We start from the raw sequence: 23,175 nt of genomic DNA on the forward strand, positions 1-23,175 counted from the left end.
AAGATACAAGTAGCACAGCAGAAAAAAATTTCATCAGCCTATTCATTTATTTTTTTCCGTGCAAACATGTAAACTACATGTATTAGATACTACATCTATATTAATTTGGTTTATCAACTATCTGTTATTCCTCCATTATGCTTGTAAAAATAATTTTCATCTATTCTAATTTGTTCATATGATACATAAATATTTTCTGTACACTGTAACTTCAGTTATAAGAATAAAGTCTATTGCCATTGCAATGATCGCCAAATGTTGATTTGAAAGTCATTCGAAAGTCACTCGGATACTTTGCACACTTTTTCAACCTTATCTATTCGATGCAGCCCCCCCCCCCCAAAAAAAAAAAAATTAATCCATATTTGAACAATATTTTGATATTTCTATCACTATATTTTGGCATATTTAACTCACATTTCATAGAAGTAAAGAAAAAATAAACTTTCAATTTTTGCCTAAAATTAGCTTATTTCATGTCATATCTCAATTTATTGATGTGACCCCTACTATTTTTACTCTTGTATGAGACTTTGTATGTCTATTTGTACGCAAAGTTTTGGAAAGATGGCATTACATTTATTTATTTTATTTGCGTTACAATTTTATATGTACTCCAAATTTTTTAACAATCTTTACATTTGCTGTTATAATCACAATGCGCTGTCATTTTAGGGGTATGGTCACGATTTTGGTCAAAAATTATTTTTTCGATTTTAATGTTTACAATGCTTAAGTAAGGCATTCCTAATAGAGAACCAAAATTTGAGTGTCATTTAATGACTTACAAGCGAGTTACAGAGCTTACAATTCTTCGCTATGTAAACAAAGCGTTTGTTTACATTTCGAATGTTAAGGGTGTTGTTTACTCAGGGTTTGAGTTCTCAAATTCGGATTTGTTATTAAGTTCAATTTAATGAGTAAAATTGTTCTAAACAGAAAAACTTTTTATAAAATGAATTATTATTGACAAAACATTCAATATTTTTACTATATTATGGAATTAAGCTAAAACAAAAATTGACTTTTAGCCACACAGAGGAAATTCGAACTAAATTTTGCAGATTTTGTTTTCCGGTAAAATGTTTTTGGTAGTACTCTTATATTGAAAGTTAAGACTTTATATTTTAGTATATATAATTTTGCATATTTTCTGTTGGTTTTACCTTACTTATTCATTAAACTAATCTGATGGCACGACTTTCATGAATATTGAAAAATCCTTAAAAAAGATAAAAGACACCATATCTCAAAATTTTGATCATTGACCTCATATAAATTTTATGCCAACAGAATAAGGTCAATATAAGTATTTCAATACTATAGATGTTTTTGTATTATCATCATTCAATTTTTTGTAAAATTGGATCAATAATGGGTAGGGATTTGAAAACTGATTGAGGAAATTCGGACTGCAATATTTTAAAAATTTGTTGCCGAAATCTTCATGCATTGTTTCTATTTAGTGCTGCTACCATTCATAAACTGTATTTTATTTTTTAAAGTGTTGTATTATTTGTAATATTTTAGCAATTAAAAAAATCTCAATCGTAGTGTAAAATTTTACGGGATTTTTCTTGATTTTTCAAAATATATTCAATGGCCATTAACTCAAAAAGTAGGTTATTGACCTACTTTTTTGAAAGTGAAAAATAACACTATATTCAAAGGTCTATAACATACAATATATGGTTTTTCATTATCATCAGTGGATCTTTTTTTCATTCTGAGTAAATGTCATCCTTAAAGTGAAAATTCCAGTTTTAGATCTAAAATAAATGTGTTAATCGTTAGGAACTGTTTATTTTTGCTTTAAATGAATAAAAAGATAGACAAACCAGCTTTAAAAACATTTTTTACTGGTATATTGAACCTATGAAAACAAAAGCAGGGCACGAGCCTTGTTTACATGACGAAGAATTGTGAGCCCTATATCTTGCTAAAAACTCTACGACTGGCACCCAAATTTAATTTGATCATTAGAAATGCATTCCTAAAGCATTGCAAATAATAAAAACAGAAAAATAAAATTCGACCAAAATCGTGACCATGACCCTTTAAACCATCAGTAAAGCAAGGTTTTTGAAACTTTGACTTGGATATTACTTTTATAGTCACTACATGTGTTTAACTTCATACTGTATTGAAACCATAACTAAATAATAGTTCAAACTATAAATATTTGTTTGATTTCTTCAAATAATCAATTTTCATGCCAAATCTTAGCAATAATTTCAGAAAAATTATCATTTCTGTTTGATGCCTCACATTTCCAAAACATGGCATGTGACATAGGTCACAAATAAATAAATAAATATCTAAGGTCCCCATCTTTATATTCAAGATGCTTTCGGATTATTGACATATGGTATTTCAGAAATAATTAAAAGCGATACTTTTGGCAGTCTAGATCGAACCCATACCAACAATATATACTCGTTAACAAAATTATAAAATACAAACTTCGGTGGGGCAAACGGTTTTAGCATACTGTGTACTCATGCATACTGTATCAGTATGCCCCCCTTTTAAGGTAAAACAGTTATTATTGATCTTTTGTGACGTGATTGAATCATTGCATAAGGAAACTACCATCAGACCTTGCAGCTTTAAAGAAACAGTGTGGTCAAAAACCAATTGTTAAAATTATATGCCTGCTTATAAAAAAAATAATATTATATATTAATAGCTTAATATCTATTCAAAACACAATAAACTTACTTTGAAATTATGCGTCGCCATTTTCAATCCAATCAAAATTTTGACCTGTAAATTAAAGTCATGAAATTTAATATGACAGTGTACATACAACGACTAAAAAGTCATGTTTTTATTGGATTAAACACTGGCACGTGATTGCCTCATATATCTCTATGTTGGTTCTTTGAGGATTAATATTAGGCAATATGGCCGTCATATTGGCCGCCGCCTCACCTACTCAACTCAGTATTTCATATTATTTAACATAGTAATTGTATTCAGTAAGTCATTAAAATATTTAGAGAAGTGGCCCTTCGGAATTATTTTTAAATTACAGTAGTTGCCTTTTGAATATTGACGTTATTTAAACAATAAAATGCTTTCTTTCGTGATTCATTCGGGATTTGAAGGTAGTGACATTGCAGAAAAAAATACATAACCCGCGTTAGCGGGTTATGTAATTTTTTTCTGCAATGGTCACTACCTTCAAAACCCGAATGAATCATCAAATAAATCATTTTATTGTTTATATTAACATATGTCTTAAAGCTAATCGATAAATTGATTAGGAAAAGCAAGTAAAATTCACTAAATTACTGTTGATGTACGTAAGTAAGTTAGCTAAAAGAAACAGCCAAATCGTCTCCTGTGAGACTTTGAGTCTGACATCGTCATGATTATTTCGTGCAGTCCCGCCAGTCCGTGATTTTTTCCTATATAGGTCGCTATAGGTTTGGACAATTCGATAAACAGGGCGTGTCCATATCTGTCCTGTCATTTTCTTGTCAGTTTCTGCCGCTGTAGATTTCGACCAATCGATAAATGGGGCGTGTAGATTTCAGTATGGCTGTTTCTATAGAGCTATGAATTTACTATAAGTTTCCGTAAGAAATAGAGGAACCAATACTTGGGAGATGTAAATATTTTGTTTTATTATACTTTCATGTAAAATACTGAAATCTGATTGGCTTAGACGCAGTTGATATTCCGTTCTATCACCCTCAGCGTTAACAACGCACTTGGCAACGAGTAACACAACGAATTGTTACATGCGCGTAAATTATGCGCGTACGGTTCGCCGTAGAATTCATGTCATTTTTAATTAAAAGCAGTAAAATTTTCTCTAAAATTAAGACATTCAGTATAATAAAATAATTAGTGCCTGTTGGGGGGGGGGGGGGGGGTGGTAACTGTTGAAATTGACACCCCTCGAAAACCATTGTCAACCGACGCGTAGCGAAGGTTGACAATGGGTTTCGAGGGGTGTAAATTTCAACAGTTATCCTCCCAAACAGGCACTATTTATATAGTGTCTGTGGCAGAACAAAATGGCAGCGTCTAAATTTGCTCAAATCTCTGCAGAGGTTTAAAATTGAATAGCAACAAAACATTGTAAGTAATATGGGTGAAGCGAAGATTTTTAAAGCGTATTTGAAAGATAGTATTGATAATTTTGAAGAGTTTAAACGAGTTTAATTGGACGAGATGTAAGGCATCTTGTACATGGCTTTGCGTAGATCACCGCTATTTATGAATGAATATGTCGCTTGATAGTCTTCGGGAAAACAAAACACTTTTTAGGTTAGTTACTGACTCGATCACTACGGAAATATTTTGGGTTGATCAATCTCATTTACGGCTCGGCTTCGCCTCGCCATCTATGAGATTGATCAACCCAATATATTTCCGTAGTGAGTCAGTAACAAACCTAATAGCGAGCGCAGCGAGGCGGCGCAAAGCGCCGCTCGCGTTAGACCAATCCACAATTTACAAAAGTTATGTTCCTTGGGCGCCATCTTTGGGGAAAAACCAATATATATCTCACAGTAGCCTTTGTAGTTTAGAGGGTTGTAACTTCGTCATTTGACATTAGAAATCGGTTTCCTCTGTAAATTTTGATTGCCCCAAGTTGGGGCAACACACACATCGAAGGAATAAATTAAATTCTATAGTCTGTCCCAAGTTATTGCTTCCATCGCTTTTTGATGATTTTTGATAAAATTACACATACCTGTGAAAGAAATACAGTTGAAATCGTTAAAAGGGAATATATCCAAGATATCTTCATTGATCAGTTATCCCTTTCCACTCAGAAAAATTCACAGGAACGAAAACAGATTCCTTACGGAGATTTATAGGCCTAATGGGGATCCGTTATCATCCGGGCTTAGTAATGGCTGTTGCAATGCAAAATCTCCGTAGACTTTCAATTTCGGGATGTGTATTGAAACCTGAAGCGGTAGAGGGGGCGTTTCAAAACAGATAATCTGGACATTTTTTATTTAAGTGGATGAACGTAGTTTGTGCACAAAGGTATTTACTTTTAATGAAATATCAAGCAAAAAGTGGTGGAAGCAAAAACTTGGGACATAGTATAAGAGATTTCTTCACAGGACGACCACATATTTGGTTGCATAAAGAAGGGAAAAGTTGTTTTTCCCTTTTGACCTTTGGGTTGACCCCGCAAAGGGGAACAACTTTTGCAAAGTGTGGATTAAGTCATCTGCACATTGTTCAAACTCACAGAAAATTTTAAGTAATAATATTGGGTTGATCAATCTCATAGACGGCTTCGCCTCGCCATCTATGAGATTGATCAACCCAATATATGTCCGTAGTGAGTCAGTAACTAACCAAATAAGTAATAGTTAAGAAATAAACAACGTTATTTAGTGAACATGGCGTTATGAATAGCAATTGCTCTGTTGGCATATTCCATGATGCGCGCTAGCGCATCATGGAAAATATGCCAGCAGAGCAGTTGCTATTCATAACGCCATGTTCACTAAATAATCGTTGTCTATTACTTATATTTGCATTTTACCACTCGTAAATACCCTGTATTAGCCGAGACCTTGACATTTAGCTAGTACATCAAAAGTAAACATTCAGACTGTAATGTAAACATTCAGACTGTAATGTATCTTTTTAATTCACATAGATTTGTTAACAGAATCAATGATATGTTATAACAGTAATTCCTTTAAAATTTTATCAAAAACATGTTTTAATATTACATGTAAATACGTCAATTTTAATGGAGTTGGAGAAAAACACATGATGTATCGTATAGTGGTTTCAATCTATAACGTCATGGAAAAGTATATATAACGTTACACCTTTATGACGTCATAGTATACTGACAGAGCAATTGCGATTATAGAGAAATAATTGCAGCTCCTCCGTATGGGCTTACAGTGGGAAAGAACAATGGAAATGCAAATATTACAGTATATATACCAATATTAAAGTTAAAAATTCATGTGCAGATCGAAAATATTTTCAAGGGTGTGGCGGTTATTTGATTTTGCCAGGGGTCTAAGGTATATATTTTGTAATTTTATCGGCCCTAGTGCAATTTAAAGAAATTTGAACTTTGCAGGTTGGGGGGGGGGGGGGGGCTGATTGATAAAAATTCAAATGACTGTGCCCTAATGACGGTCGGATATATCTGTCCCTCTCATTAACTTATAGCGAGCGCAGCGAGGCGGCGCGAAGCGCCGCTCGCGTAGCGAGCTCCATACACAACGTGTACGAACGGAGGAAATTCGAGTTGAAATCTGCACATTGTTCAAAGAAAATTTTATGAGGCCACGTGAAAACGTTCTACTATCCCAGTGATCCTTTGCGGTGCATAGCAACATGGTGGAACAGAAAGTGTTTCTACGTTAAATTCTTACCTCTTCATCGCATACATCATTTTCATTTAACAATAAAAAAAATCCTTCTAAAAACATTACAGTAAACAACACATAAGCTTACGTAAAAAAAACCTGAACTTTTGCTGACATATGACGTCATTTACTTCTCCGAATTTGTCCGACAATTTACGAAAACTGTCGAGCGCAAAAGAATGTTAACTATGACGTCACAAAGATCTCGCGTTTTATTTTCCCGCGATACATTTAGAGGTGGATCAAGCATATGTACTGGATCATGTTGGAAGTACTCAGTATCAGTGTTAACGGTGACTCTTTGGCTGATTAGTTTTGTTTTGATGATTTTTTGTTTTTGCTTAGTAAATACACATGCAAGTTCCATGCTAAATTTATTGTCATATTGATCCAATCATATATGCATACGTTAGGTAGGTGACAAAAAATTATTAAGAAAGAAAAGTCTAATCATTATTAGATCTACGTGCAGCCACGTCATTTTGTAATGAATAGATAAATGAAAATTATTAAACTGTTAAAATATCTACCGATACATGTATTTGTTATATATATGTGGTCAAATAATATTGGATATCACACACTAAGAAAGGGGTGAGGGCACATGTCTACAACGCTTTATATATAGCGTACAAAAATTAAAAAGATTTAAAACAAAATTAATGTCACTGAGGAAAATAATTATAAAACACGGGTTACAACAAGGAACAAAATGAGAAATAACAAACAAAATTTATTTTTACTGATTTTAATGAGCATTATTAAAAGGTAAAGAAAAGATAAAACATAATTGTATCTACATAAAAAAAACGGCGTTGTGTTTATCAAAATATTTTAACACAATGTAAGTCTGTTTAACATTTTATTAATGCTCAGTGGTAGTTTGTTTAAGTGTATAAGACTAGGAAGGGGCCATTGGAATAAAAGTTTGATAATTTCGGGTACGTTCCTTGCGGTGGTAAAAGTTTTCGAGACAAAGCCAAAGTTTTTTGGTTAGGGCAAGTCCACGGGTTGCATTTAAGGTAACTCCTTACCTATAACGGGTTAACGTTGCATTTAACAATGATGACAGATGTGTGGTTCCTTCTGCGCTCGCCCCAACGGTCACACCGTAAAACATATTAAAAAGTATAAATTAACCCTTTACCAACGAGTAATCAACCAATCTGTTGCTCATATAACAACATTATTTAGTCAATAATGCACTAATTTACACAAAAAGGTCTAGTTTACCTGTTAAACTGCTATTAGTCTTTTGGTGTCTAAGAAATGACCTTCTGTCTTGGAAGCAGACGATTGAGAGAATTTAAAGGATATCGATCCCGATTGAAAATATTTTGGTAATATTTTAGATTTATCAATAAATATTTAAAAAATAAACGGAAAAATTATTAAAATTGTAGAACTTCAAAGGTGATTTATTTGAAAGTGTGCTTGATGGTTTGTTTGTTTTGTTTTGTCGTTTTGATTTGTTTTTTTTTTATTTTTTATTTTTTTTTTTTTTGGGGGGGGGGGGGGGCTAGGGATGGAGCTATGACAGAATCATGTGAAAGTTCGTGTTATTAGAAGTAAAATAAAATCATGACTTGCTAAATTATTTTTTTTGTAATTTTAGATTTTAGTCCAAGAACTATAACCAAAACAATAAGTAAGATGATTAAGGGCAGGTGCCAGGCAGAACTGATTAGAATTGTTCAATGAGATTGTACGTCATTGCGGTAAGTGTAGGACGAGTTTATCATGAATCGCTGGCAGATACCTCGGATCAGACATTTTTGGTCGATACAAAAAAGTTAATTGATATAAAACAGGCCAATTTTCAAGACGCCATTTGAGTTTTTATACAAAAAACACGCAGCATGACGGAATGCCCGGGCTAAAAGCTTATTCATATCACGGTGGAAGGTGTAGGACGAGTTAATCACCGGGAAGATACCTTTGCTTTTAAGATATGCAAATAAATATATTTATGCGTATACGTTATTTTATTACATACATTTTGTACCACGACAGATTGGTAGTAAACCTTATATACACATTTTTGTGAACCATGAAGAAATTGAGTGTGGGAAGATGCCACCCACCCACCCACACTCAATTTCTTCATGGTTCACAAAAGTTTAAAAATGAGTACTCTCACTAGATGGCGTAATCGTCAACCCGCATATATATATATGTTGTCTTTTCGGTCAAGGGTTATGTAGAGCGATGGGTGTAGGGCTATAGTCTGTCCCAAGATATTTCTGCAGCACATTTGGTCAATTTTTGATTAAAAAAATTATACCTACTTGTGAAAGAAGTGCAATTGAAATCGGTGAAAGGAAAATTTTACAAGATATCTTCACATTATCATTTTTCACACGAAAAAATTTACAAGAACGCAAATAGATTTCTTACAGAGATTTATAATGGGGAATGATTACATCTTTTCTCCATTCGGAAGTTACTCGGAATACCTCGCGCTATTTTTCAACATTAATTATCATCCGGGCTTGCTGCAATACAAAATCCCCGTAGACATCACATTTTTAGCCGTGTAATGAAACCTGATGAGCTAACGGGGGCGTTTCAACTGGGAAATCTTGGAAATTTTTCATACTTTTGAATGAACATCGTTTGAACTCTGAAGTATTTATAAATATCGAATGATAAAGCAAAATGTGATTCGAAGGTATCTTAGAAAAGAGTATAGTTGACTTTTTTTTTATCTAAAATTCTTATCCGGGACAGTGATAAAAATTATTGTTAAAGAAGATGAGGGGAATAAGATGGCACAACTGCCCATTTCGTTTAGTCGTAAAATACAATTTCAATAGAAAGTATATTGTTTTTTGCAAACTGCATCAACCTTTTGAACACCCCACCATGTTGAAAAAATTCCATAGAGTTCCATGTGCTCATATCCTTCAAAATGAAATACCATAAATTACCCCCAAGATTTGTGATTCATGTCCGAAACATCTGGTTGTGAAATGCGAGTTCTGTAGACATGCTCAAAGGTTTAGACCTCTCATATAAGTAAACAAGAAAGATTTGTTTCATTTAGTAGTTTTAATACAATCATAACATTTCTGCCACATTTTATTTTATTACAATACCTGCAATCTTTCAACCATTTAATCATAAACAAAATATGATGGTAAATGATTACAAATAAGACTCATTAAAAATAAATACAGTTTTCAAATGAAATTTACAATTACATTTGTATATCACAGATAAAATTCCTGAGTTGCTGCTAACAATCTAATATGAAAGACGTTTTGAAAGTCATCATTCTTTTTACATCTTCTCTCTTCTGTGCCTTACTCAAACTGCTAAATCTTGCATTGTTGCCCATGACAACCCACTTTTGACCTTGACAGGCATTTTCACAGACAAGGTCATTGCTGTCTCCATTTCTTCCTTGATGACTTTAGCAGCCTGACCCAGACAGCTTTCGGTGACCTCGTAGATAAGTTCATCGTGGAGTTGTAGAACCAGACAACACCGGTCACTCGACAGCTTGATTCCTTGTACCTCATCTACAATCGCAGTACACTGCTCTATGAATTACATACAATTCAAATCAAAGTCACAACAAACAAACCATTCAATGTTTACAAAACAAGAAAAATTCAATCTAATTAATATTTCATCAGTTTGAATAATAATGCTTATTGATTTCTAGACAAAACATGATTTTTTGAAACCCTTATTATTATTTTTTTAAATATTTTGATAGTCAGTACAGGCAAAATTTTGTCTTTTCCGGGTTAAAATGGCATTCATCTACCCTCGGTTGAATTTGAACTACTAGTATCTAAATTTGGGGATATAAAGTGGAATAAATTTTATTTATTATTTTTCAATCATTTAGTGAATGATTTCTGTGAATCATATTCACAAAAAAAACTTTTTATTAACTATTTAGCAATTTCTTTAACAAGAGAAAAGCTGTCAATGTGACCAGCAAACCGGGTTTTCTTTTGTGTTAACAGTATCCATAATCCATTTGTCACCCTGAATTGATGAACACTACCTATCCAGAGAAATGGGGTACCCTATTTGCAATATTTTGCCAAAAATAACTAAGTTCAACAGCAGGTATTTTTTTTTTCAAAAATAATAAGAAATCGAAAATCCTAGCAATATGCACACCTCTGATAAATGTACAATTAATCTGCAAAGGTATTTTACACTGTGTTGTTGGTTTCCATCTGAATTGCTTACCTTCTTTAAAGGAGATTGATTTTTTAGAAAGTGGAAACATGGCAGACAATCTATCATTGATCCTGTTCATAGCGACCTTGACAAGGTCAGCTGCTGACCCCTGAACTGTGGTGTTGACAGCCTGTCTCTCAGCCTGTGATTCAAAAAAAATCCTAAAAATTGCAATAACATGTATTTATAAAATACAGATAGACATATGAGAGAAAGAGAGGTTTCCATATTTGTTTTATAAACAGATCACAGAACAGAGAGATAGATAGTGAAGGGGAAAAAGAGAGAAATGAAAGAACAAACTAGGCAAAAAAGTAAACAAGACTTTCAGAAGCTAAAATCATTTAAACTAATACAGATACATTTAATTGGCTTAACCATTCATTGTGCATAATACTGTAAACTATGAACTGGTCCTACATTTGTAAAATCTTATTCCCAATTACCAAGTACCATTACACACAAAGCAGAGGATCTCATTGATACATTTATAGTTATGTTTCTTAAATATCGCACACAATTTAAAGAGAAATATTAGGTAGTAATACAAGAATTTTTAATATAAAGCCCTCATTCTAAAAAAGATGAAAAAACCTAAACACACTAATTAAATACATTTACATGTACTTACTTGGGCCTAGCTGCAGGCCCCGGGGCCATAAAAGTTAGAAAGTCTCATTATTAATCTCTTTTCCACTTCATAATCCTTTTGTAAAAATGAGACTGAGATCAAAAGTGAACCCATCTAAGTTTTATGGCCCCGGGGACAGGTCAGTAGCTCCCAGTCTGGAAAAAATCAGACGGATAACCTGGTCATGACATCCATCCAAATTTTTTGAGACTGGGAGCAGCTGTTTCAGGGGCCATGTTAGCTTCAGGCCATGGAGCTACATGTAGCTGCAGATCTGAATCTTCCAGTCTGAAAAAATTTGGATGGACAACCTGGGAGCTACAGTGCCTCCCACATGGGGCCAAGCCCGTTTTAACATAAATTTATTGAAATTAATGTTAAAACGGGCTTGGCCCCTGTGGTGCCTCCCATAATAAAAATCTGCAATTTACGGCGCACAAAAAATTGCACTAGATTTGGACTGATTAACCTTATTTGCACACAAATTCTGTGAAAACAGTTAGTACCATTAATTTTTTCAGGAAATTTACTACTGATATCATCACTTTGCTTGCCTCAGACTTTCTATTACACATGCTAACTGACCTCGGAAAACGAAGTATATTAATTTACGTTGAGATTGAGAGTCGCCATTTTCATGTGTAAACAAACTGCTCCACTTCACTTACGGGACGTCCATCCGAATTTTATAGACTGGGAGCTACAGACCTGCAGCTAGCCACGGAGCCATATATTAAAGGGAAAGTAAGACTGAGATAAAAAATGAGCTTGTTTAACTTTTATATCCCTGAATTAGGGTTATTTTTGTTGATGTGGATTATTTATATATTGGCCCTTACACCAGGATTTTTTTTATGTGGATTAATTACCCGAATATAGGCCCTGACATAGGGGTTTTTGTTGGTTTGGAAGACATGTATGTGTACTTACATGGGCCCTGACATAGGAGTTTTTGTTGGAGATGGATGGCAGGTAACGGCGTCGTCCACTTATTGTCTCCACATACCCATTCTTACAACATTTGTCAACAGTGTCTTTCAGGTAGCGCCTCATTCCTGTAAAAATTTATGATATCATCTACAAAGTTTCAAAAATTCTTTGGACCAGTCTAAGAGGAGCTGTGCGGACCAAAAAAAAACACCACAGGACTGTCTGACAGACAGATAGACAGACTCACTGGTCAAAACCATTATACCCCCCAACCCCCCCCACCCCCCCCACAACAGCTTGTTGCATGGGGTATATAAAATAATAGGAAATGGTACATGTAGTATGATATCTCAGGGTAAACACATAGGTTTAGGAAATTCAGATAGAGTATTGATGTGATTGTGGTAATCCAAGGGTTTTACCTCCATTATTTTCTGTGGATGTTTTAAACTGTTTATCCTTTGAATATGATTCCTGGTATAACTTTTTTAAAAAGCCATAAAATTCAATACCCTATCATGAAAGTTTTCCTTTACAACTCTGTTCATCAAAATAAAAGAATTGCCTCCTCATAGCATGTTGTTGTGAACAGGTTTAAATTAGAGGACCCATGCCCAATCGCATTTTAAGTCTTGTACTCAACAAATTGTTTCCAAGTCCACCTGCTTCAGAATTATTACATGTATCATTTTTAAAGTTTTAAATTTTCAAGTTTGAGCTAATAAATCTTAGACTGACACAATTACTGTTAGAAAACTGTTTATGTGCTTTAAAACATTGCTTTTTCTTCATATTGATATAATGAGAATTGCAATTTGTAAAAAGAAAAGCAAAATCCTACATTCTTTTTTTTTCTTAATGAAATAAGAAATCACAAAACACCACCAATTCGCAACTGTTTTTGAAAATATTGGCCTGAGAACCAAGTAATGTATTCTTACGGCCTTACCTGGGTATTTGGACTTGAAGGTCTGTATGAAGGCAGCTGCATCATTCTCCTCCACCCCCAGCGTGTCACCCAGGGCCTTGGCCCCGATACCATAAATCATCCCATAGCAGATCTGTACAACAAATCAAACACTGTCTTGACAACTTTTGAAACAGTTCATTGATATTACCTCTTTTGTAAATAAATATTGCACTAAAAAATCTAATGTGTCTACAACGAGCTTGTAACCTCTGACCAACATTCTAACTCTTATATGACCTCTTCTGCTTGACCCATGACCTAACATTCTTGACCTCTGAACTCACCTGTTTGGCCTGCTGCCTCTGTTCAGGCGTGACCTCCTCTACGCTGATTGACTTCCACTGGGCCGTGATAAGCTTGAACACGTCTCCGTCCCCGTTAAGGATCCTGATCAGCTTGGAATCCTGGGATAGGTGTGCAATCATGCGTAACTCTAATTGAGAATAGTCAGCTGCCAGCAACACACCTCCTGCCCAAACCAACAGTCTGATTAATGAATTAGGTATCTATTCAGGGTGAATATCATTTATTAAGTACTTTTAAAACTGTCGTCTGCTCAATTCAACAGTCTGATGCAATGTATATAACAAAAGTACAGGAGAATAAACAGCAAATAACATAAACACAAGTGATTAGGTAACTATCAAAGATGACAATTCTTCGTAGTGTAAACACTAAAGTAGACAAAAGATTTTTGTTTGGAAACTCGATAGAAACTATTTTTATTTGCAAATTTTCAATTTGAGTCAATCTTGGAGAGAAATATGCATGTAAACATTACAAATTTTAATTTAATCTAAAGCCTGACCTGGAAAAGGAATGAAGGCGTGCCTCATGCTGACATTAAAGGAGGAGTCAGCAGACTGTCCAGAGTTACGGTTCTTGTTTCTATGGCCAGCAGTATCCCATTGATTGAAGTTTTCTACTGGAGCTACAATAAAACATTGATTATTGTCTGCCATTTACAAGACTTAAAGTACACTCACTGATGATTGAAAACAGAAATAAATCAAGGAAACAAATTTTTGGTATATTCTGTCTTAAACCCAAGACATTGATAAGAATCTTTTGTAACACTCTGTAGATTGTACCAGACCAAGACAAGAGAGTCTTTAGGGATGTTCTGTACGAACCTGACACAGATATGATAAAGTCTTCAGGGACTTTTTGTACAAACCTGACACAGAAATGAGAAAGTCTTTAGGGACGTTCTGTAGATTGGGTTCTGACAGACTGACTCTGCCTGTGGCGGTGAAATACTGGACGTCTGTGAAGATCCTGTGCATCCCTAGATTCTCACAATACACCTTCTCTTTCTGCAGAGCAAATACCACTTTAGTCAGAGAACCACTGATTCTTCGCCACTCCAATAGGATCCCTGGGAAGGGGTGCAGGGGGCGCAGCTTCTCCAGAACTTCTTTAGTGGTGGAGAATTGAGATTTTTGTCGTCCTCGATGACTGTTTGGGGCCCTGCGATTGGGTCTCATTGGCTGTCCCAAACTACTTGGATCACCATTCACAGGTAACTGTAGTTCTATAAATAGAATCTGTAAAAAAAAATCAAAGTACTGACGAACTGCCGGGAGTTGATTTCGTCGATGTTTATTTATTTTAAAATCAATGATGTTATTTTGCATGACAAGTACATGTAGTTTCTAATTTGAATTACGCACATTTTTATAATAAGAATTTTTGGACTTTTTCGACAAGGTACACATTTAATTTTACTTGTGAGAGTTCTTCAATTTCTCCCCTTTAATTACAACAATGTATGTGTTTTACCTGTGAGAGATCTTCAGTAGAGGTCAGAGAGAACTGGTGTCCCACACAGCGGTACGCCTGCTCCTCCAGATCACCGAGTCGAGCTACCATTATATTTTTCTGTCTCTCACACTCCTCATCATTGAAACCTGAAGACAAAAGTTAGTACCTAAATAAAATACAATTTAAAAGTTCTGCTAATAATGTCTTGTATTCAGTTAGTCCTGCATTCAGTTTCCCCACAAGACAATGGAGTAAATGTATAGACCCACACAGTTACTGTTAAATCTACATTCAGAAAGACTATCCCTTACCAAAGCCATTCATCTTCATCCGAGACAATGTGATTAGAGAGGGCATCTCTATGTTAAGGTATAAACCAATACCTACCAAAGCCATTCATCTCCATCCGAGACAGTGTGATTAGAGAAGGCATCTCTATATTTAGGAAGGCTGTCCACAGGTTCTCCTTGGTCAGACACAGAGTGTAGAACTGCATCAGGTGGGTGAGGAGTACAGCCTCTGTACACGACCTCACTCGACTCGACCCAGGGTTCTCAGGGGACATCCCAATACTCCCATAACCCACCCCTCCCCCTATGTCTGCAAGGAACAAACAAATTCAAAGTTTATTATTCTCAATTATTCATAGTGTTTATGCAACTTAATAAACTTGACACAGTCTTGTAATACCAAGTAAACTCTGAACTTAGCCTTCACATTGAATTTCTCACTTGAAGAGAAGAAAAGCAGATTTAAAACACTTATTTCTAAAAGAATTAATGTATCAATTTTTAAGAGTCTTTCAAAAGTTCAAAACTTCAGAACATTTTACAAGAATTCATTATAAAGTAACCTCTAATGCATATGAAGAAAAGTGTAATAGATAACCTTCTAATAGAAATGCTTCTAAAGGGAGGTAATCATGGACCATGCGGTGTAAATTCTTTTCCTTTGCCCCAGGGTCCAGTAACCAGGTGGCTACTTTAGGGTCCTGGAATTTCCCCTGACAACATATTCCACAGCTCCTTTCTAGGGCCCCATAACAGGCCTTGGCATCCATAGCAATGACTGTGAAGCTGTCCTTTCTCTCCAACACCTGCCTTATGGCTGCCAGCCTCGCTGTCACAGAGAGAGACTTATCAAGGTCAGGGGGAGACAAATCGGTGTCTTCTTCATCTGTAGAATAAAAAATTGAACAAACTGACATAAAAAGACTGCTTTCACCTACCATGAATACTAAAACTAAACATAACGTGTAAAGAGCATTGTCTGCAATTTTTCTCTTTCCTCAATGCTTTCCCTTCAACTCCTATATTAGCTGTTGCATCTAAGCAGTTTGTAGTATTTCATTGTACTGTCCTCACCTGTGTGGACATACATCTTACATGTACATTTATATGGCCAAGTTATTTGGTCGCAATGAAACTATAAAATGTATGCACTTCTTCTAAGCATGGAGAGAGTACCATTTATTACAGTGGACCCAGCTTAACATAATTTTGTACAACATACCTTCTATATTTTCTGAGGTCAAGGTGATGAAGTAGGCATCCCTGTCCCCCCAGCTGACCGCCACACCTGTAATTACCAGGTTTACACCCCACACAGGTATCCCACGGGAGGCAACTCCAGGCTCAGTTGTTTTCACTGTGAGGATAATAAAATAACAATAATCAAAGTACTAAGAGTGCAGCTAGCAATCAACTTACAGTAGCACTATTTTTTGCTGCCTCTGAAAACATTGCACATTTAGAAAAGTATTCTTGGGCATAATTAATATTTAAGATACATTTTGATAATTTTTACAAAACTCAAATATGTGAATGATTTATTATTATTAATGAATCAAAATCAAAATTATACTGGAAGTAGATTTAACAGACCACTTGATTGTGTTGGATCAGATTAACAAAACACTATTGCTTAACTTAAAGGGATTGTTTTTATGTTTTGCTTACTTATAATTTTTCCTAAAATCAATATCTTTTTTATTTTATCTAAAACAGCAAAAAATTGTTTTGGCTTCCTCCTCTTTTTTTATACTTTAACTAGCTACACAGAGACCAACGACCCATAGCTAGATTACATGGCTTCAAACTAAAATATTCGCTTGATTACACTCAATTTGATGTGTCTGTATCAGTCTGTCGCTGAATCACATAATGAAATTATTATTGCCGTTTTTTTTCCATCAATACAATGATTTAGCTACCTCAGAAGTACAATATCACCTCGCCTCCAGCTCAGTGAATATTGTACTTCTGAGGTAACTAAATCATTGTACTCAGTCTGATAAAAAAAAAAACAGCAGAGGTTTGACGTACCATTACAAAATTTATTGCCTGTGTCCCCTGACTGAGATGCCTATACTCCCTAAAGTGACATTCAATTTGGTTTATGTACAGGGATGTTTTTACATACCTTTAGAAGACTTATGGCCTGTGTCCCCTGCTTCAGTAAACTTGGCCCCAATTCCTCCAGTAGTGGTTACAGGGTCTCTAGGCTTGTTTATACAGGCCAGTGAGATAGCAAAGGATGGCTGGCAATTCCACTCCTTAATGAAAGTATCAAACAGCACCTTGTCAGCACACACATCGATGATGGTGAAAGCACCCTGGGAGGGAGGTATACCAGTCTCGTTGGGATCGACCACTGGCCCTCTCTCCACATAGGGGGGATCTTCCCCTGTGGGGCTCTCAAGCTTCCCAGAATTCCATTCCCTTACCTCCTTCTCAGCGGATTTAGCACTTTCCACAAATGGAACCTTGGAGTTCTTCATGGACACTCCCAATGATTCCATATTCTTTCTTGCTGATCTTCTGTCATCTTGTTTCTGAGGCCTATGTCTATTGGGCGTGGCCTTTCGGATGGTTTTTGGTGAATTAACAAGACTAAGTCTAGGAGGGGTGGGAGACAGGCATTCGCTTGTTCTAACATTATCCGCTCCAGAATAACCATTCTGTAAATCTTCATCCATCACTACACTATCCCTTGTTGATCCCTCATTGTTGTTATTTCCCCTTCTCCTCTGACACAATGGGGTCTTCATTACTATGGTGTCACTGTCTGTATCTAGGCTGGTGTGAAGATCATCCAGAAATGCCAGTGTTCCTGGACTTAGTCTCTTGTCCTTGTCTTGTGAACTTCTATTACATTTCACTTTGGTAAAACTGGACTCTTTTGACTTTAAAGTCGATCTTTTATTGCACTCTGAACTCTTTTTTGATTTTAGCTCCTCACATTTGATTTCATTTGTCTTTTTTGAATTTGATTTAGCATTGCGCTGAGAACTCCTCCTAGATGTCAGTTGGTTGGTATTGGACTCATCTGTCTTTGAGTTTAAGTTTTTATTGCACTGCCCCTTATCACAGTTCTCTATCACTTCATACACCATCGACAAAGTCAGAGAGTCGTCCATCTCTTCTGTTACTCCAACCTCTGCCTCCTCCATCTTCCTCTCAATTACTTGACCATTATTCTTCTTTTCAAAAGTTTTTAAATTTTGTTCTGCTGCCTTACCCTGTTCTACTTTTGAGGCTTTCATGCCATCTATGCTATCATTGTTTTGCTTCTTATCATTTTTAAATGAACCTCCTTGACCAGCTGACCTTTGACTCTGACCTTTTGACCCTTGACTATAGTCTTCACTGAAAGTTTCATCAAGCTCCTGCAACAGACCCTGTGAAATCTGATATCCCCCCAGTGTTGGGTCAGCTTTCCTCTCATTACCATTGAAACATGCCTCCTGTCCACTCAGATAGGGAATTCTGAGGTCCCTGTACGACTCATCTCTACAGACATCAGATTCGTCATCTGACACCATGCATCTCTCGAAGTTACTAGCTGGCAGGAGGTCACATGACACATCATGTGATGAAAGCAGACTACAGCTAAGGTTCATATCATTTCCATCTGTTGAATGCTCATCATCCCATTGTTCCTTGTTTACCGTAGCTGCATCAGCGGTACTCAAAGCTGTATTAGTTCTCTGTTTCTCAACTACAATGTGAGCATTTCTCACAAGATGTTTCTTTGAAGAGGAACTACCATTGGGCTGAAAAACTGCATTTGAATTAATTTGTTTCTCTATTATTTCATCAACAACAATTTTACTGTTTATCTTCTCTGAATCACCCAATGTTTTCTTTGATTGAAGCGATTGTACATCTTCAATACACAGCCCTGGAAATGCTTCCATGTTGCCATCCATCTGTGACTCAAAGACAAAACTGTCTGCAAAATCTTCAGAGCAGATCATTGGCTCTATAGTTTTGTTAACTTTGATCTCTTGTAATTTTTTCCTCTCTTCTGAATCACCTCTATCCAGTAACACTAAGTTAGCCTCTGGTGTTAAATCAGCTTTCTGTCTTCTTTCATTTATTGTTCTAACATCATATTCATGCTCATTTAACTTCCCATTCACTGTCTTTAAATCAGTTGAATTGGTAATTTTCTTTTGCACACCAGACAGTATTCCTCTTTGAATGCTTTGGTTTGGCATAGCATTTCTTTCATCTGAAGGTATTTTGATCATGTCATTCTTGTTTTTTGCCAGCTGAGGAGACATCATTGCAGATGCTGTGGAAGAACCCAGAGATGTGGATGATGTAGACAATGTGGAAAATGGAGAAGAGGTACTTCTTGTCTTTGGGCCCGATTTCTTGATCCCTGTAGAGACAGAAGAAGATATGGGGGATTTGAATACATGCGAGTCCTCAGCTGGTCTTGATGATGAATTAATGACAGATGATGATGATGATGATGATGATGATGATGCTGCTGCTGCTGATGATGATGATGCTGATGATGATGACACATTCTCTCTCTCTGTACATCCACTGGGCTTGGCTTTGATGGCTTCCACTCTTGGTTTCTCTCTTGCCTCATGTAGTCCTGTTAATTCTTTTCCTGCTTCTTCATTACAGTTTGCATTAGTTTTTACCAAATCTCTCTGTAACTGATCTTTATGATACATATGATTGGGTTGTACTCTGACCTCAGAAGTACAATTTTTTTCACAATCTCTCTCTTCTGGATTATTTGTATTCCTCTGCTGACAGGACTGTTCTTCAATCTGTCTTACAACAGAATCTTTCATACTTGGGATCTCTTTGTTTCCCTGTCTCTCATTGGGATCTCCACTACTGTCATCAACAATTACAATACAGTCTTTATCACAAGGATTCCCACTGTCTGAATCAGTCCCAATATTACTCTTGTTCCTACGACTCTGTGAGTTGAAACTTGGAGGACTTATAACCACTGACTTCTCCTGTCTATCGAAGCCTTTACCCCTGGAACTCCTGGCCTGGGATAATCCAGGGCTCTTCCTACTCAGAGATCTCCTCTTTCTCACTGACCCCTTTGGCTTCATTTTCATCAATCCAATCTGGTGATTATTTGAACTTTTATCCAGGTCCCTGGAACAGTCCATCCCATTCTGATCCGGGTTTGATCCCTCCTCCAGACTGTTCCTTGTGTCCGGAGTTTTCCACTGGATTCCCAGCCCTCCAAGCTCCTGTTGGATTAGGGACTTGGCCTCCTGGATAATGGCCTGCGCGGCTTCCCTCTCTGTGGCCCCCTTACGACCGGTCAACCAGATACAGCGACTCTCCTGTCGCCTGGCAGCCTCCCACTCAGTCTCATTCTCCAGTTTCTTGGAGCTAAAGGGGAAAAAAACACACGGTTATATAAAGGGAAACAAATACACACTGTTATATAAAGGGAAACAAATACATACTGTTATATAAAGGGAAACAAATACATACTGTGATATGAAGGAGAGAAAATTTAAGATAAATTAACTGTAGCAGTAAGAGTGTAAAGGGAGACAAAAACACTGATGTATATAAAGGGAGACAATAATTGAATTAAATAAAGGAGAGGTTAATACAAATTGTTAGACAAAGGGGAAACTAATACAGAACTTCATGTTAATATATAAAATCGTAATTAGACAGTCACTTGTAATGTATAAAGTCCTAGTCAGTTACTTGTAATATATAAAGTCCTAATCAGATAGTTACTTGTAATATAGAAATTCCTTATCAGTTACTTGTATTAAAATATTTTTGGTCTGAAATCATAAAATCATAGTATCTTAGCCAAAACTTCCTGTTTTGTAACAATTTAAGATTTTTTTTATAGAATTATCAGAATACAAATATCATCAACCAGAGAGCTAATAGTTTAGAGTATATAGAATCTGTAGAAACAAACCTCTGAAATGGGGAGGATTTCTTGAAGATTTTTTCCACGTCAGAAACACTTGCATTAGCCAGGGCAGCCACTGTATGAAACCCCCCATCATACAGGACTCTGGCTCGCTGACCGTTTAGCAAGGTCAAACGGACAAGGTCACAGAGCTCTCGCTGAATGCCAAAGGTCAAGCGGTGCTGGAACTGACCAAGAATCAGCTCTAGGTTGTACCAGCCAAGTCTGGCACAGAACACCGTTACCATACCTGTAGGAATAATCAAAGTACTGAAAGTACTGAAAGACATATAACAGAGAACACCGTTACCATACCTGTAGGAATAATCAAAGTAGTGAAAGTACTGAAAGACATATAACACAGAACACTGTTACCATACCTGTAGGAATAATCAAAGTAGTGAAAGTACTGAAAGACATATAACACAGACAACCGTTACCATACCTGTAGGAATAATCAAAGTACTGAAAGTACTGAAAGACATATAACTTAGAGCACCGTTACCATACCTGTAGGAATAATCAAAGTAGTGAAAGTACTGAAAGACATAAAACTTAGAGCACCGTTACCATACCTGTAGGAATAATCAAAGTACAGAAAGTACTGAAAGACATAAAACTTAGAGCACCGTTACCATACCTGTAGGAATAATCAAAGTAGTGAAAGTACTGAAAGACATATAACACAGACAACCGTTACCATACTTGTAGGAATAATCTTAGTTACTGTTCAAAGACTGTTAATTTATTTTCTATCACATACAAATACAGGAGTTTGTTATTTTTTAGATACCATACATTAAAATTCTGATTTTAACCTCTAAACCCTTAGATAATTAGTTAAGAAAATCTATTATCCCTGTATATCATATTTGGCCAAGTTGAACGTAAGAAGATGACTCACAAGCAAAATCTACATGAATAATTCTACTCTTTGAAAGTGGTCTAAAAAAATAATTTATTTTAAACTCAAAAGATATAAATTAATCTACAGGAATCACATGAACCTACAATTTGATAAGAAAGATAAAAGAACCTGCAGTTAATTCCCTTGGGCTTCAATGAGGTTTTTGAGCACATCCCCAACCAAGTTCATGTCTAAGTGAACATTTTCAAATTCACATTTCTTAAACATTGGCCATAAAACTATTATTTAGATCAGAAAAAGTAAAAATATTCTAGCTTTAAGTTTTGATCATTTTCCTATATCTTTATCTAGAGCTCTTGTTTACAAGGAGATTAATTAAAGGAAGTGAACATGAAAAAAATAATTGTTGCTTAATAAATTATAAAAGCCTTTTGAAACTTAAAAATGAGGCCTGTTACCTGTTTGTTTATTTCTATCAAGAGATTTTATCAATTTAACACTCTCAGTGAAAGGTTTATGGAGGTAATTCATTATTCCCCAGCATGCATCTGTTCTCTGACGTAGATAAGCCACATTGCTGCTGGTGACTGGGTCAATGTTGGAACTAGGCCAGTGTTTATGTACAGAGTTGATAAAAGTTGAGGAGAAAAATTATGCCTTGATGTGAAGAAAAATTTTGTGTACTGTCATGAGAAGACAAGGATTTAGTACATTTCTATAAATGTACAAAAAATGAATATAGATAAATTAATTTGTGAAATATAAGACCATCACATTCCAGATGTTTATACGGAGATGCATGTGGCAGTTAGTGTTTACATAAATAAAATGCTGTTTTTAGATTTCAATTTAAATTAATATAGAATTGTAATTCCATTTTCCATGTGGGGTTTCTTACCGTTACTTTTTATTTCAATGCCCTGGAAATTTTTCTGATTTGTTTTTTTTTTATACATAAGATCTTGATGATATGTACGCCAGTTCTGTTTATGCTGTCAGAAGAATAACAGGACTAAGACACTTTTTATAAGTCAGGATGCTGTGCAATGCACCTTGTGTGCTCATTTATGTAGCACACATAATGTTCAAACTCATAAACAAGAAATTCCCGAGTGCAAGAAAAAATAGGTCACAATAACACTGATTCACGGACATTCCATTTTAGTTACATGTCACATTAACTGCTGGTGGGAATGCATCATTCTGAGATCCAAAATCTTCC

General features: G+C 35.7%; 2 protein-coding genes across 3 annotated transcripts in view; both read right to left on the reverse strand.

Annotated features, from left to right (window-relative positions):
* Positions 1 to 7,668, reverse strand: part of LOC105330008 (putative zinc finger protein 66) — a 58,908-nt gene extending 51,240 nt beyond the window's left edge. For both annotated transcript variants that reach the window (XM_066071627.1, XM_034477922.2), the window contains exons 1-2: positions 7,608 to 7,668; positions 2,722 to 2,766 (exon numbers count right to left, since the gene is read on the reverse strand). In XM_066071627.1, the coding sequence (XP_065927699.1) occupies positions 2,722 to 2,742 (21 nt within the window). In that variant the 5' untranslated portion in view covers positions 2,743 to 2,766; positions 7,608 to 7,668. The remainder of the gene's footprint in view (positions 1 to 2,721; positions 2,767 to 7,607) is intronic.
* A 1,979-nt stretch (positions 7,669 to 9,647) lies between these two features.
* The window catches only part of LOC105329994 (DNA polymerase theta), a 33,723-nt gene continuing 20,195 nt past the window's right edge, over positions 9,648 to 23,175 (reverse strand). Inside the window, exons 17-29 of the mRNA XM_011431527.4 lie at positions 21,092 to 21,335; positions 17,294 to 20,535; positions 16,385 to 16,519; positions 15,761 to 16,048; positions 15,260 to 15,472; positions 14,891 to 15,018; positions 14,286 to 14,655; positions 13,917 to 14,039; positions 13,393 to 13,577; positions 13,088 to 13,199; positions 12,139 to 12,263; positions 10,587 to 10,719; positions 9,648 to 9,898 (exon numbers count right to left, since the gene is read on the reverse strand). Coding sequence (XP_011429829.3) covers positions 9,684 to 9,898; positions 10,587 to 10,719; positions 12,139 to 12,263; positions 13,088 to 13,199; positions 13,393 to 13,577; positions 13,917 to 14,039; positions 14,286 to 14,655; positions 14,891 to 15,018; positions 15,260 to 15,472; positions 15,761 to 16,048; positions 16,385 to 16,519; positions 17,294 to 20,535; positions 21,092 to 21,335 — 5,513 coding nt within the window. The 3' untranslated portion in view covers positions 9,648 to 9,683. The remainder of the gene's footprint in view (positions 9,899 to 10,586; positions 10,720 to 12,138; positions 12,264 to 13,087; positions 13,200 to 13,392; positions 13,578 to 13,916; positions 14,040 to 14,285; positions 14,656 to 14,890; positions 15,019 to 15,259; positions 15,473 to 15,760; positions 16,049 to 16,384; positions 16,520 to 17,293; positions 20,536 to 21,091; positions 21,336 to 23,175) is intronic.

This window comes from Magallana gigas, chromosome 9 (assembly GCF_963853765.1).
Source record: "Magallana gigas chromosome 9, xbMagGiga1.1, whole genome shotgun sequence".
NCBI lineage: Eukaryota > Metazoa > Mollusca > Bivalvia > Ostreida > Ostreidae > Magallana > Magallana gigas.